The 16,920-nt window shown below is 39.9% G+C and overlaps 1 protein-coding gene across 1 annotated transcript in view; it reads right to left on the bottom strand.

Annotated features, from left to right (window-relative positions):
* Positions 1–16,920, bottom strand: part of LOC138426403 (glycerophosphodiester phosphodiesterase domain-containing protein 4-like) — a 133,770-nt gene that overhangs the window by 75,033 nt on the left and 41,817 nt on the right. Inside the window, exons 6-10 of the mRNA XM_069564915.1 lie at positions 16,306–16,404; positions 16,141–16,234; positions 14,797–14,874; positions 10,753–10,898; positions 10,290–10,372 (exon numbers count right to left, since the gene is read on the bottom strand). Of these exons, the coding sequence (XP_069421016.1) occupies positions 10,290–10,372; positions 10,753–10,898; positions 14,797–14,874; positions 16,141–16,234; positions 16,306–16,404 (500 nt within the window). The remainder of the gene's footprint in view (positions 1–10,289; positions 10,373–10,752; positions 10,899–14,796; positions 14,875–16,140; positions 16,235–16,305; positions 16,405–16,920) is intronic.

Below are 16,920 nucleotides of genomic sequence, written 5' to 3'. Positions count from 1 at the left end.
TAATGTCTCTGCTTTTCAATATACTGTCTAGATTGGTCATAACTTTTCTTCCAAGGAGTAGGAGTCTTTTAATTTCATGGCTGCAAGCACCATCTGCAGTGATTTTGGAGCCCAAAAAAATAAAGTCTGACACTGTTTCCACTGTTCCCCCATCTATTTCCCATGGAGTGATGGGACAAGATGCCATGATATTCATTTTCTGAATGTTGAGCTTTAAGCCAGCTTTTTCACTCTCCTCTTTTACTTTCATCAAGAGGCTTTTTAGTTCTTCTACACTTTCTGCCATAAGGGTGGTGTCATCTGCATATCTGAGGTTATTGATATTTCTTCCAGCAATCTTGATTTCAACTTGTGTTTTTTCCAGTCCAGCGTTTCTCATGATGTACTCTGCATATAAGTTAAATAAGCAGGGTGACAATATACAGCCTTGACGTACTCCTTTTCCTATTTGGAACCAGTCTGTTGTTCCATGTCCAGTTCGAACTGTTGCTTCCTGACCTGCATACAGATTTCTCAAGAGGCAGGTCAGGTGGTCTGGTATTCCCATCTCTCTCAGAATTTTCCAGTTTATTGTGATCCACACAGTCAAAGGCTTTGGCATAGTCAATAAAGCAGAAATAGATGTTTTTCTGGAACTCTCTTGCTTTTTCCATGATCCAGCAGATGTTGGCAATTTGATCTGTGGTTCCTGTGCCTTTTCTAAAACCAGCTTGAATATCAGGAAGTTCACAGTTCACATAATGCTGAAGCCTGTCTGGAGAATTTTATATAGCTTTTGTTATGTTGAGGTATGTTCCTTCTATTCCTGCATTCTGGAGAATTTTTATCATAAATGGATGTTGAATTTTGTCAAAGGCTTTCTCTGCATCTATTGTGATAATCATATGGCTTTTATTTTTCAATTTGTTAATGTGGTGTATTGCACTGATTGATTTGCAGATATTGAAGAATCCTCGCATCCCTGGGATAAAGCCCATTTGGTCATGATGTATGATCTTTTTAATGTGTTGTTGGATTCTGATTGCTGGAATTTTGTTAAGGATTTTTGCATCTATGTTCATCAGTGATATTAGCCTGTAGTTTTCTTTTTTTGTGTGGCATCTTTGTCAGGCTTTGGTATTAGGGTGATGGTGGCTTCATAGAATGAGTTTGGAAGTTTACCTTCCTCTGCAATTTTCTCGAAGAGTTTGAGGAGGATAGGTGTTAGCTCTTCTCTAAATTTTGGTAGAATTCAGCTGTGAAGCCATCTGGACCTGGGCTTTTGTTTGCTGGAAGATTTCTGATTATGGTTTTAATTTCCATGCTTGTGATGGATTTGTTAAGATTTTCTATTTCTTCCTGGTTCAGTTTTGGAAAGCTGTACTTTTCTAAAAATTTGTCCATTTCTTCCATGTTGTCCATTTTATCGGCATATAATTGCTGATAGTAGTCTCTTATGATCCTTTGTATTTCTGTGTTGTCTGTTATGATCTCCCATTTTCATTTCTAATTTTATTGATTTGATTTTTCTCCCTTTGTTTCTAAATGAGTCTGGCTAATGGTTTGTCAATTTTATTTATCCTCTCAAAGAACCAGTTTTTGGCTTTGTTGATTTTTGCTATAGTCTCTTTTGTTTCTTTTGCATTTATTTCTGCCCTAATTTTTAAGGTTTCTTTCCTTCTACTAACCCTCGGGTACTTGATTTCTTCCTTTTCTAGTTGCTTTAGGTGTAGAGTTAGGTTATTTATTTGAATTTTTTCATGATTCTTGAGGTATGCCTGTATTGCTAGGATCCTTCCCCTTAGCACTGTTTTTATAGTGTCCCACTGTTCCAAATAGGAAAAGGAGTACGTCAAGGCTGTATATTGTCACCCTGCTTATTTAACTTATATGCAGAGTACATCATGAGAAACGCTGGACTGGAAGAAACACAAGCTGGAATCCAGATTTCCGGCAGAAATATAAATAACCTCAGATATGCAGATAACACCACCCTTATGGCAGAAAGTGAAGAAGAACTAAAAAGCCTCTTGTAGAAAGTAAAAGAGGAGAGTGAAAAAGCTGGCTTAAAGCTCAACATTCAGAAAACGAAGATCATGGCACCAAGTCCCATCACTCCATGGGAAATAGATGGGGAAACAGGGGAAACAGTGTCAGACTTGATTTTTGGGGCCTCCAAAATCACTGCAGATGGTGCTTGCAGCCATGAAATTAAAAGACGCTTACTCCTTGGAAGAAAAGTTATGACCAACCTAGATAGCATATTCAAAAGCAGAGACATACTTTGCCGACTAAGGTCCGTCTAGTCAAGGCTATGGTTTTTCCTGTGGTCATGTATGGATGTGAGAGTTGGACTGTGAAGAAGGCTGAGCGCCGAAGAATTGGTGCTTTTGAACTGTGGTGTTGGAGAAGACTCTTGAGAGTCCCTTGGACTGCAAGGAGATCCAACCAGTGCATTCTGAAGGAGATCAGCCCTGGGATTTCTTTGGAAGGAATGATGCTAAAGCTGAAACTCCAGTACTTTGGCCACCTGATGTGGAGAGTTGACTCATTGGAAAACACTCTAATGCTGGGAGGGATTGGGGGCAGGAGGAAGAGGGAACGACAGATGATGAGGTGGCTGGATGGCATCACTGACTCGATGGATGTGAGTCTGAGTGAACTCTGGGAGTTGATGGTGGACAGGGAGGCCTGGCGTGCTGCGATTCATGGGGTCGCAAAGAGTTGGACACGACTGAGCGACCTAACTGGACTGAACTGAACTGACAGGTTTTGGATTATTGTGTTTTCATTTTCATTCGTTTCTGAAATCTATAGGACATTTCACCCCAAAACAATGAATTTCACCTTTTTCTCAAGAACACACGGAACCTTCTCCAGGATAGATCACACCCTGGGCCATAAATCTAGCCTTGCTAAATTCAAAAAAATTGAAATCATTCCAAGCATCTTTTCTGACCACAACGCAGTAATATTAGATCTAAACTACAGGAGAAAAACTATTAAAAATTCCAACATATGGAGGCTGAACAACACGCTGCTGAATAACAAACAAATCACAGAAGAAACCAAAAAAGATCAAAATACGAATGTTGAGTTTAAAGCCAACTTTTTCACTGTCCTCTTTCACTTTCATCAAGAAGCTCTTTAGTTCTTCTTTGCTTTCTGCCATAAGGGTGGTGTCATCTGTGTATCTGAGGTTATTGTTATCTTTCCTGGCAATCTTGATTCCAGCTTGTGCCTCGTCCAGCTTGGCATTTTGCATGATGTACTCTGCATATAAGTTAAATGAACGGGGTGACAATATACAGCCTTGATTTACTCCTTTACCTATTTGGAACCAGTCTGTTGTTCCATGTCCAGTTCTAACTGCTGCTTCTTGACTTGCATACAGATTTCTCAGGAGGCAGGTAAGGTGGCCTGGTATTCCATCTCTTTAAGTATTTTTTACAGCTTGTTATGATCCACATAGTCAAAGGTTTCAGCATAGTCAATAAAGCAGAAGTAGTTTTTCTGGAACTCCCTTGCTTTTTCAATGAACCAACGGATGTTGGCAATTTATCTCTGGTTCCTCTGACTTTTCTAAATCCAGCTTGTTAATCTGGTAGTTCTCGGTTCAGGTACTGTTGAAGCCTTGCTTGGAGAATTTTGAGCATTACTTTGCTAGCATGTGAGATGAGTGCAACTGTGCAGTAGTTTGAACATTCTTTGTCATTGCCTTTCTTTGGGATTGTAATGAAAACTGACCCTTACCATTCCCGTGGCCACTGCTGAGTTTTCCCAATTTGCCGGCATGTTGAGTGCAGCACTTCAACAGCATCATCTTTTAGGTTGAAATAGCTCAACTGGAATTCCATCACCTTCACTAGCTTTGTTCATAGTGATGTTTCCTAAGGCCCACTTGACTTCGCATTCCAGGATGTCTGGCTCTAGGCGAGTGACCATACCATCATGGTTATCCGGGTCATGAAGATGTTTTCTGTATAGTTCTTCTGTATATTCTTGCCACCTTTTCTTAATAACTTTTGCTTCTGGTAAGTCCATACCATTTCTGTCCTTTATTGTTCCCATCTTTGCATAAAATTTTCCCTTGGTATCTCTAATTTTCTTGAAGAGGTCTCTCATCTTTCCCATTCTGTTGTTTCCTCTATTTCTTTGCATCAATCACTGAGGAAGGCTTTCTTATCTTTCCTTGCTATTCTTTGGAACTCTGCATTTAAATGGGTATATCTTTCCTTTTCTTCTTTGCCTTTAGCTTCTCTTCTTTTCACAGCTATTTGTAAGGCTTCCTCAGACTACCATTTTCCCTTTCTCCATTTCTTTTTCTTGGGGATGATCTTGATCAGTTCCTCCTGTGCAATGTCATGAACCTCCATCCATAGTTCTTCAGGCACTCTGTCAGATCTAGTCCCTTGAATCTATTTGTCAATTCCACTGTACAATCATGAGTGGTTTGATTCAGGTCATCCCTGAATGGTCTACTGGTTTTCCCTACTTTCTTCAATTTAAGTCTGAATTTTGCAATAAGGAATTCATGGTCTGAGCTACAGTCAGCTCCAAGTCTTGCTTTTGCTGACTGTATAGAGCTTCTCCATCTTTGGCTGCAAAGAATATAATCAATCTGACTTCAATATTGACAATCTGGTGATGTCCATGTAGGGAGTCGTCTCTTGTGTTGTTGGAAGAGGGTGTTTGCTATGACCAGTGCATTCTCTTGGCAAAGCTCTGTTAGCTTTTGACCTGCTTCATTTTGTACCTGCCTGCTGAGAAATCTGTAAGCAAGTCAAGAAGCAAGTTAGAACCAGACATGGAAGAGCAAACTGGTTACAAATTGAGGAAGGATTATGTGAAGGCTATATATTATCACCCTGATTATTTAACTTATATGTAGAGTATATCATGTGAAATGCCAAGCTGGATGAAACACAAGCTGGAATCAAGATTGCCAGGAGAAATATCAATAATCTCAGATATGCATATGACACCACCCCTATGGCAGAAAGCAAAGAACTAAAGAGCCTCTTGATGAAAGTGGAAGAGGAGAGTGAAAGAGTTGGCTTAAAACTCAACATTCAAAAAACAAAGATCTTGGCATCTGGTCCCATCACTCCATGGCAAATTGATGGGGAAACAATGGAAACAGTGAGAGACTATTTTCTTGGGCTCAAAATCACTGTGGAATGTGACTGAAGCCAGGAAATTAAAAGATGCTTGCTCCTTGGAATAAAAGCTGTGACAAACCTAGACGGCATATTAAAAAGCAGAGACATCATTTTGCTGAAAAAGGTCCATCTAGTCAAAGCTATGGTTTTTCCATTAGCCATCTATGAATGTGAGAGTTGGACCATAAAGAAAGTTGACCACCAAGGAACCTATGCTTTTGAACTGTGGTGTTGTAGAAGACTCTTGAGAGTTCCTTGGACTGCAAGGAGATCAAGCCTGTCAATCGTAAAGGAACTCAGTCCTGAATATTCATTGGAAAGACTGATGCTGAAGCTGAAACTCCAATACTTTGGTCACCTGATGGGAAGAACTGACTCACTGGAAAAGACCCTGATGCTGAGAAAGACTGGAGGCAGGAGGAGAAGGGGACAACAGAGGATAAAATGGATTTGATTGACATGAGTTTGAGCAAGCTCCTGGAGTTGGTAATGAACAGGGAAGCCTGGCGTGCTGCAGTCCATGGGTTCCAAAGAGTTGGACATGACTGAGTGAATGAAATGAACTGAAGGGCACTTCAATCTCCTGTTGTTCAAGGGTCAACTGTGTATCTCTGTATAATTTTGTGGTTGCCCCAAAGATTCCAAATATATCCCATAGATCACATTCTATTAGTGTCAACCATCTACCACTTCAAGTATTGTGTAGAAAACTGAATACTTTTTAGGTCCCTTTACCCAATCTCCTTCCATTATGATATACATGTCTTAAATATCTAAAAATAGATTGAGACCCATATATCAAACAATATTATCACTTTTGTCTTTAACCACTGAACACAATTTTTAAACTCTGGAATAGAAGAATCACCTATTAATATTTATCTTTTTAAAATACATTTATTATTTCTGGCTGGGCTGGGCCTCAGTTGCTGCACACGGGCTTTCTCTAGTTTCAGGAGTGGGCTTACTTTTCTTTGTGGTGGGCATGCTTCTCATTGTGGTGGATTCTGTTGTTCCAGAGCACAAGCTCTAGGCATGTATAGTTCATTAGTTGTAGCATGCAGGCTCAACAGTTGTGATGCACAGACTTAGTTATCCACAGTTTCTGTGATCTTCCCAGACCAGGGATCGAACTGTGTCCCCTGCAGTGGCAAGTGTCTCCTTAACCACTGGACCACCAGAGCAGTTCCCACCTATGTATTTTTTACCCTTTCCTTTGCTTTTTTTTATTCCTCATGTTCCAAGTTGTTTTCCTTACCCTTGTTTTATTGAGCTATAAGTGACATATAGCATTGTATTATTTTTAGGTGTACAGCATGATTTGATATGTGCTGCTAAGTCGCTTCAGTCATGTCTGACTCTGTGCAACCCCATAGATGGCAGCCCATCAGGCTCCCCCGTCCCTGGGATTCTCCAGCCAAGAACACTGGAGTGGGTTGTCATTGCAACATCATTATCTTTTGTCTAAAGAATTTTTCATTTCCACTTGATTCTTCTTTACTTCTCTTTCTCTGCTAACACCTTCTACTTTTTCAATTAACAAGTGTTCATAATTGTTTGTTGGAGACATTTTATGATAGCTGCTTTAACATTCTTAGAAATAATTCCAACATCTGTTTCTCCTGCTGTTCACATATATTTATTACCTTTTCTCAATGAAGCTGAGTTTTTTCTAGATCTTGGTATGGAAAACTCTGGGTTGTATCCTGAGCATTTTGAGTATTCGGAGATTAGAAATCTCATTAAAATCTATTTGAACAGAGATTCAATATGTCTAGGTTCAGAAAACATGTCCTGGACCACATTTGTAAGATACAGTTTTAACGCCAACTTAGTTTTCAAAGGCTCTGCAGAAATCAGTCTACAACACAGATAGTGTTCCAATCGATTCTCAAACCTTCTGCTGTGTTGCGCCTGTGTGGTTTCATGCATAGGTTATACAAAGGTCTGCCCAGGATTTTATGAACAGGTTTTTAAATTCCCTTTCTCTAGCATGGCAATTCCTCAGAAAACTAAACATAGATTTACCACTTGATACAGTAATTCCACTTTGGGCTACACACTTAAAAGCACTGAAAACAAGTTCTTGAAAATATACTTGTACTCTTAATGTTCATAGCAGCATTTTTCAAAACAGCCAAGAGGCAGAAGCAAGCCAAATGTCTATCAGAGGATAAATGAAGAAGCAAAATGTAATATCTATTCAATCTAAAAAGGGAAGGAAATCCTGTCACATGCCACAACATAGATGAAATCTGAGGACATTATGCTAAATCAAACAAGATAGTCACGAAAAGACAAATACTGTATGATTCCACTTATGGATGTTATTTACGTAGTCAGATTCATAGGAGCAAAAAGTAGAATTGTGGTAAGCATGGGCTGAGGGCAGAAGGAAAGGTGGAATTGTTATTTAACAGGTATGAAGTTTCAGATTTGCAAGATGAACAAGTTCTATAGATTTGTTTCCAAACAATGTGAATATATTTGATACTACTAAATTGTACACTTAAAAGAGTTATGATGGCAAACTGTGTTATGTGCTTTTTAAGAGAACTTTTAAAACGAAGGAAATTCTGACAGATGCTACAATATAGATGAGTCTTGACATGCTAAAGTGAAATGAGCTATACTGACATCATGCTGATGTGAAATGAGCTTAACACAAAATAATAAATACTGCATGATTTCACAGAACAATCAAACACATAGACAGAGAAAAAAGAATGATGGTTGCAAAGGCTTGGGTGGAGTTAGTATTAACATCTAACAAATAGTTTTAGTCTGAGAAGATGAAAAGTGCTAGAGATCTATGTGGTGATGCTTAAAAGAAGGTGGAGGTACTTAATGCCATTAAACTGTACCCCAAAAATGGTTTAAATGGTAAATTTTATGTTAAGAATATTTTACAATAAAAAAATAATTTTTTCTGGAAAACTTTTCTCAATAATTCTCTGCTCACTCTCTAGCTGAAGAAGAAAGGAAATGGGTACCACCACTTACATCAGTACAGAAATAGTTACAGGGACCTGCTCACAGTCTCCAGAGCCTCAGTGGCAAGCTGTGACAGGGTGGGGAGTGGTTTCTGTGTGGTGTTCCCCTGAGTAGGACTGGTATGATCAAAACATTTATATCATATTGGATGACCCTTCTACCAGTTATTGGGCTAGATATAACAGATTTCTGTGGAGCTTTTTTCTGTCTGCAGCTATAGGTGTTTCCAGGTCAGCTCTCTTCAGAGCTCATGTCAGGATACATGAGGAGAAACAGAAATTAGCATGTGGAAACTCGCTCCCTATTATGAAGCTGCTTTGGTCTTATGAACCAAGCCAGTCCGCATTCTATTCTTCACCATTCAGAGTCTTCTGTTAGCTGCTTTGTGAATTTTGTCCAGTGTCTTATATTTTTAATGTTTTTTGGTAATTAATGGAGAGAATATGGTGGAATACACAGTAGTAGTTGTAATTTGCGCACTCTCCAGAGTCCTATGTCCCACTTTCAGTAGTTTGCCATTTTTACTATTTAGTAAATATAATATGATTTTACCTGTTCTAGATACTTTTGTGGTATTCATGTCCTGCCTAGACTATGACTGGTAGGCAATATTTATTAATGATGAGTATAGACTGTAGCCATCAATGTGAGTGGTGGAGATATGTGGATGGTGGTCATGGGAAATGAAGATGTCAACAGAGAAACTGAGCAGTTGGGAAGATCATCTACAATGAAGTTAAAGTCACAGAAGAGAAAAGGACAATGTGCCAGGAGCTCACTTGTCTCAGCACCATGACCACATTAGGCCATGACCATGAGGAACTTGCACAATGAAACGGAAGCTCTGAAAGAGCATTCAGTTTCAATCCTGATTCAAATATTCTGCGTGGAATAGTTGTCACCATTGATACTAACCCTAGTCTGGGGTCAGGAAATCCAGTTCAAATTCTGGCTTTATCATGTACATTCTAGCCTTATGTCCTCAGGAATACATTTCTCTTCTTTGAATTCAGGTTCAAACCACAGTTCTTCACTGTGAAATAGGATGTTCATTTCTTTCCTGTTTGCCTCACAGAAGGCTGGAAAGGGAGTAGTACATGCCACATTCTCTAATATAACCATCCGACGGTTCGTCTCTATTTTCGGTTGCCCAAGGACATACATTCTACAGAAAAGCATGTGTTTTTTGTCCTCATTCCTGCTATGATCCAACTCTTCCTTTGTTGTCCCTTGGACATTGCTAGAACCTACTGCCCAAATCCAGAATGATTCTCCCTCACACATTCTCAGACAAGTCCTTCTAAAACAATAAGCTAATCTACTCTCTAAAACCTACCATGGCTGCCCAGTACACATTTAGGGATCTCTGTGATCCAGTCTCAGTAAGCCTTGTAGCCATACCTTCCCCCTCACATAGGCCCCTCACGTCCCCAAAGTGGACTACTCTTGGCATCCATACAGACCAGCTCACGGATCTACAAACTTGCTATTCCTCCTTTGGATGCCTTTAACTAAGCTGCTGCCTCTGCCTAGAATATTCTCGCTCTCCATATCTGCTTGGAAAAATAGTATTTTTCCTTCAAGGCTCAACCCAAACACTGCTCTGAGCACATAGATCATTTTTCACAAAAGAGGTGGCCTCTTCCTCCTCCACTGAGGTTCCATTGCATTTGCCTTACTCTTCTCTGCAAGGCACTCACTCACCACAAATGGTCCTATACTGTGTTTATTTGTAAACATGCCATGTCTCCTTCACTGGCTGCAAACAGCTCTTAGGCACGACTCTGTCTCACTCATCTGCCTCTCACTCAGAAGAAGGATATAGTAGGAATACAGATGATGCCTAGGAAATGTTAGTTAAATAGATTGCTAAGGTAGGGCATAGAGGTAAGCTCCAAGCATGTTTGCAGGGAGGACAAATTTGAGCTATGTGTGGAGACTATATAGAGTGTGTGATTTATAAGCCTGTGACTGACAATGTAGAGATGCAGACACGTGGTTTGTAAAGGAGAAGTGATTCATATATAGTGTTACGTGCAGATGTGCCGGGTGAATAAGGGAGAAACTCCCAGGGCTTGCCCTCTCTACAGCTTGGGCCAGGCTGGAGTCATCCACTGGTCTTTTCTCCTCCCACCCTGGTCCCTTTTTTCCTACCTTATTCGTACATCACTCTCCAGTCCATGGGCCCCATATTCAACAGCCTTCTCAAAGGACATTATGGTATTCTCAGGCCCCAGCTGGGGAAGAAAAGGACATCAGGCCTTTAATCTCATAGTCTTTTCTGCCAATATCCATTTTAGCATAGGAAAGGGGAACAGTAATGAAAGGACTTTAGGAAGTAGAGTTTGGTTCTCTTGGCTCTTTGTTCTAAGAACCTGCCTACATTCTCCTCTCACAAATCTGGTTTAGGAATTCTTCTCATCTGAGACAATGCCACTGGACATAATAAAGAGAAATTGACTGAGAATTAGAAGAATTAAGTCCAACCTCTATAATTAATTACTCATCTTGTCATCTCAAGCCAACTTCTTTAATTCTCCAGGGGTTTCTGAGAATCTGATGTGCCCTTGTCTCATCCACACCCATGCACACCCACATCCATCAAGCTCTGACTTACCATGGGTGCACCTCTATGTCCAAAGAAGGTTGGCTTGGGTGCCAATTTCTCCTTCTCCTGAAGGCAGGGAGAGTAAGTCCCAAATGGCACCACATAGAGACATAAAAGGATAAGAAAAAAGGGCACTCCAATGGCCACTTGTAGAGCTGAAAAAGTTGGAATGAAAAAGTGATGAAAAAGAAAAAAGGAATGGAGAACCATCCCAAGCAAATAAGTATCCCCAAAAAATAGTTATAGTAAATATCTAATCCATGGGTTCACTGACTCTGTGAGCTCACAGATTTACTATTTTTCTCAGGTCCCCCACATTTCAATTATTTGAAAGCAAAAGGCTACCCAAATACAAGCATGATTATTAAGTTAAAATTATTGCAAATGCATCTTGGAGTGTGAAGTCACGTGGGCCTCAGGAACCATTACTACCAATAAAGCTAGTGGAAGTGATGGAATTCCATCTGTGCTAATTAAAATACTAAAAGATAGATGGTGTTTAAGTGTTGCACTCAATATGCCAGCAAATTTAGAAAATCCAGCAATGGCCACAGGACTAGAAAATGTAAGTTTTCATCCAAATTCCAAAGAAGGATCGTGCTAAAGGATATTCAAACTACTGGACAATTATGCTCACTTTCCTTGCTAGTAAGGTTATGCTCAAAATCCTTCAAGCTAGGTTTCAGTAGTACTTGAATCAAGAACTTCCAGATGAACAAGCAGGGTTTCGAAAAAGCAGTGGAACCAGAGATTAAATTGCCAACATCCGTTGGATCATAGAGAAACCAAGGGAATTCCAGAAAAACAACCACTGCTGCCTCATTGACTACAAGAAAGCCTTTGACTGTGTGGATCAGAACAAACTCTTGAAAATTCTTAAAGAGATGGGAATACCAGACCATCTTACCTATCTCCTAAGAAACCTGTCAGCAACAGTTACATACATTGAACAATGGACTGGTTCCAAATTGGGAAAGGAGTACAACAAAGCTATATACTGTCACCTTGTTTATTTAACTTATATGCAGAGTATATCATGCAAAATGCCAGGCTGGATGAGCTACAAACTGGAATCAAGACTGTTGGGAATAATATTAACAATCTCAAATATTTAGATGATACCACTCTAATAGGAAAAAGTGAAGACAAACTAAACAGTTTCTCGATGAGGGTGAAAGAGAAGAGTGAAAAAGCTAGCTTAAAACTCAACATTAAAAAAACTAAGATCATGGCATCCAGTCACATCACTTCATGGGAAAAAGTGAAACTTGTGACAGATTTTCTCTTCTTGGGCTCCAAAATCACTGGGGTTGTTGACTGCAGCCATGAAATTAGAAGACACTTGCTTCCTCGGTGTGTATGCCCAGCAGTGGATTGAATCGCCAGTCTGTGTCTGACGCGGGATGCAGCATGCTTGGGGCTGGTGCATGGGGATGACCCAGAAAGATGTTATGGGGAGGGAGGTGGGAGGGGGGTTCATGTTTGGGAATGCATGTAAGAATTAAAGATTTTAAAATTTAAAAAATAAAAAACTAAAATTTAAAAAAAAAAAAGAAAAAAAAAGACACTTGCTTCTTGGAAGGAAGGCTATAACAAACCTAGACAGCATATTAAAAAGCAAAGACATCACTTTGCTGACAAAAGTCTGTATAGTCAAAAATATGGTCTTTCCTGTAGTCAAGTAAAGATGTGAGAGTTGGACAATAAAGAAGGCTGAACACTGAAAAATTTGTTTTCAAATTGTGGTGCTCAAGAAGACTCCTGAGAGTCCCTTGGACAGTAAGGAGATCAAAACAATCAATCCTAAAGGAAATCAACCCTGAATATTGATTGGAAGGACTTATGCTGAAGCGCCAATACTTTGGCCACCTGATGCAAAGAGCTGACTCACTGGAAAAGATCTTATTACTGGGAAAGAATGAGAACAGGAGGAGATGGGGGTGACCAAGGATGAGACAGTTGGATGGCATTACCAATTCAATGGACATGAACTTGGGTGAACTCCAGGAGATGGTGACGGACAGTGAGGCCTGGCGTGCTACAGTCCATGAGGTCACAAAAAGTCGGACATGACTTAGCAACTGAACAACTACAAAAAATTACAAATACAAATTAACAATGGAATAAATTGTACAGGAGGCAGGAAGGAGAGGGAATGTTAAGGAGTAGCTTCTCAGAAGGACGAGGAGTTTGATTGGTTCTGAAAAAGCTCTCAAGCCCTTAAAGATCAGCCTAAAATGCCCAGGTATTGAGGGCAGACAGAAATAGTGGAAGGAATATTAGTTGAAAGAAATCCAAATACAAAGCAGACTTTACTACTTTCTAATTGTGTGACTCAGACTTATTGTTTAACCTCTCTGGGTATTCATTTTCTTCATTTCAAAAAATGGAGCTATTCTGCTACTAATATTACCTCATGCAATTGATATGACACTATTGACTCATCATAGACCAAAGATGATGCTGTGAAAGTGCTGCACTCAATATGCCAGCAAATTTGGAAAACTCAGCAGTGGCCACAGGACTGGAAAAGGTCAGTTTTCTTTCCAATCCCAAAGAAAGGCAATGCCAAAGAGTGCTCAAACTACCTCACAATTGCACTCATCTCACATGCTAGTAAAATAATGCTCAAAATTCTCCAAGCCAGGCTTCAGCAATACGTGAACCGTGAACTTCCAGATGTTCAAGCTGGTTTTAGAAAAGGCAGAGGAACCAAAGATCAAATTGCCAACATCCCTAGATCATGGGAAAAGCAAGAGAGTTCCAGAAAAACATCTATTTCTTTTTTATTGACTATGGCAAAGCCTTTGACTATGTGGATCACAGTAAACTGTGGAAAATTCTCCAAGAGATGGCAATACCAGACCACCTGAACTGCCTCTTGAGAAACTTGTATGCAGGCCAGGAAGCAACAGTTAGAACTGGACATAGAATAACAGACTGGTTCCAAATAAGATAAGGAGTACGTCAAAGCTGTATATTGTCACCCTGCTTATTTAACTTCTATGCAGAGTACATCATGAGAAATGCTGGGCTGGAAGAAGCACAAGCTGGAATCAAGATTGCCAGGAGAAATATCAACAAACTCAGATATGCAGATGACATCAACCTTATGGCAGAACATGATGAAAGTGAAAGAGGAGAGTGAAAAAGTTGGCTTAAAGCTCAACATTCAGAAAACAAAGATCATGGTATCCATTCCCATCACTTCTTGGGAAATAGATGGGGAAACAGTGGAAACAGTGTCAGACTTTATTTTGGGGGGCTCCAAAATCACTGCAGATGGTGACTGCAGCCATGAAATTAAAAGACACTTACTCCTTGGAAGAAAAGTTATGACCAACCTGGATAGCATATTCAAAAGCAGAGACATTACTTTGCCAGCAAAGGTCCATCTAGTCAAGGCTATGGTTTTTCCAGTGGTCATGTGTGGATGTAAGAGTTGGACTATGAAGAAAGCTGAGTGCCAAAAAATTGATGCTTTTGGACTGTGGTGTTGGAGAAGACTCTTGAGAGTCCCTTGGACTGCAAGGAGATCCAACCAGTCCATTCTGAAGGAGATCAGCCCTGGATGTTCTTTGGAAGGAATGAAGCTAAAGCTGAAACTCCAATACTTTGGCCACCTCATGTGAAGATTTGACTCACTGGAAAAGACTCTGATGCTGGGAGGGATTGGGGGCAGGAGGAAAAGGGAATGACAGAGGATGAGATGGCTGGATGGCATCACCAACTCTATGGACGTGAGTTTGAGTGAACTCCAGGAGTTAGTGATGGACAGGGAGGCCTGGTATGCTGCGATTCTTGGGGTCGCAAAGAGTCGGACACAACTAAGCGACTGAACTGAACTGAACTGAAATCGTTGTATTTCTCTCTCTCTCCCACTCCTCTCTTAAACGCACACACACATACACAAACACACAGACTAATCACAATACCTGTTATCACTGGCAATACCTCAACATTTACTATTTTATACGTTTGAGGATTTAACCTATTTGTACATTTTAAAATTACCATCCATGTCACTTTCAAATCTAGCTCTCCAGCTCTAACCTCTCAATTTCGTGAGCATACTACAGCATGTATTTCTTCTTCTTTCATTACTTGTAATCTGGTAACGTCTCATTCTAGCTAAAATTCAGGAAATAAAAAAGAAAAGAGTTCATTATCGTCCCCTTTAAGTTCCTGCCCCCAGAAACATTTCCTAAAATTCACCAGCTTACATACACATACACACATAATGGCAATCCTGTTTTTCTCTTTCTGAGTCCTTGGACACGTCAGGAAGCAAGCACTCCTTGTTTAACCAGTAATAATAAAAAGAGACATAGACAGAAGCAGGTTCTCCTGGTTTCTCAGTAAGGATGCTGAGAGTTAACTCCATTCTCAAAACAGCTTCACGTACAGCTCTGATTCTTATTTGCTTCCATGATATTAGGACTAAGAATGAAGAGGAAAGTAGTGGCAGAGGCAGATTTCTGCTTCTGTGGAAATCCTCAAACGTGACAGACTCACCATGGACTGCTTTGAAGGACTAAGATGTATCCAGGGAATATCTGCAGCTGTTTTTTGAGTTGAAAATAGTAATATCTGGAGGCTAATTACTTTACAATATGGTATTGGTTTTGCCATACATCAACATGAATCCACCACGGGTGTACACATGTTCCCAATCCTGAACCCCCCTCCCACCTCCCTCCCCATACCATCCCTCTGGGTCATCCCAGTGCACCAGCCCCAAGCATCCTGTATCCTGCATTGAACCTGGACTGGTGATTCATTTCTTATATGATATTATACATGTTTCAATGCCATTCTCCCAAATCATCCACCCTCTTCATCTCCCACAGAGTCCAAAAGACTGTTCTATACATCTGTGTCTCTTTTGCTGTCTTGCACAATTAGCCTCCAATTAAAATAAAATTAAATTTTTTTAAAAAGTCTCAGTGCTGATACCATCAATAGAATGTTATACAGAAGAGAAAAAATAAACAAAATATAGCAACACACACACACACAAAGAAAATAGTAATATCTGAATACAAACTTAAAGAACTATGACATGTAACATCACTAGCCAAATAAAAATAAAATGCCATCTACCCTCCCTAAAACTACTCCAATCTATTCCCTGAAAGTTAATGAGAGAAAATACTTATTTTTCTAAAAGGAGAATGTCTCTTTAGAAGATGGACTGCTTAGCCTGGGAAATGCTATGACAGGATGTTATGACAGACCATGTACGGTTGTGAGTTTGATCACAAGGAGCATGCTTGAGTAACAAGATAAATGAGTTTAAAAAAGATACAGTGGTGCTTTGCTTGTTCTGCTGAGTAAAGTACAGAAGTTAAAGCCAGAGCTGGAAGAATCAGGGAAGGCTCCACCCACAGGACATACCTTCTCCTTCCAAATGGATCAAGAAGAAGGCCACAGGCCATGAAAGCAAAACCATCACAGATATGCTGCTCAGGTGTATGTAGGGAGAAAAGACCTGTGAGGAAATTGAAAAGTCAGCCTGAACACATCTGGACAGACAGGACTACAACTAAGTATGGTGCTTACCTGAAGTGACAGCCCGATGGTGAGCCACCTGTCTTTCCAGAAAGTTAACAAAATCCATAACAAAAATAAGAAAAATGGAATCATTATCAGAACCAGGATCTGGGGAAACAAAAAGAGTGTTCTGACTTCCATGCAGTAGGCTTTGATCATAACTGTGCTTGAGAAATGTGTATTTGTTCTCACAATTTCAGTGACCATATTCCTCATCTCCTAATCTAACCACCCCTCAGACCCCCAGTACTATTGGATTTAATCTTATTGCTGCCAAGTCTAAGTTATGTAGCATGGCTGGAAAAAAATTATACAGCTATATGGTCTGATGTTTTTACTAATTAATTATTTCCACCTCAGCTGGGTCTTCAATACTGTTTGGCATATCTCACCAAGTTTCAACAATGGCCATTTTAAATATTCAATATCACTTTAAGTGACTCAGTATAATCACAAGTCAACAGTATTTGTAATTGCCTTTTCAACATATGTTTTTTCCCAAATAGACTATAAGCTTATGAGGTCAAGGACAATATTTGGGTAAGATCATATTCTCACTGCCTTTAAGAGGCAGTGTCTCACTGCCTGACACACAGTAATCATTCAGCAAATATCTGTTGGACA

The sequence above is a fragment of the Ovis canadensis genome, chromosome 21 (assembly GCF_042477335.2).
Source record: "Ovis canadensis isolate MfBH-ARS-UI-01 breed Bighorn chromosome 21, ARS-UI_OviCan_v2, whole genome shotgun sequence".
Taxonomy (NCBI): domain Eukaryota; kingdom Metazoa; phylum Chordata; class Mammalia; order Artiodactyla; family Bovidae; genus Ovis; species Ovis canadensis.
The sequence above is the reverse complement of the archived record's forward strand: the minus strand, read 5'-3'. Positions and strand labels throughout refer to the sequence as shown.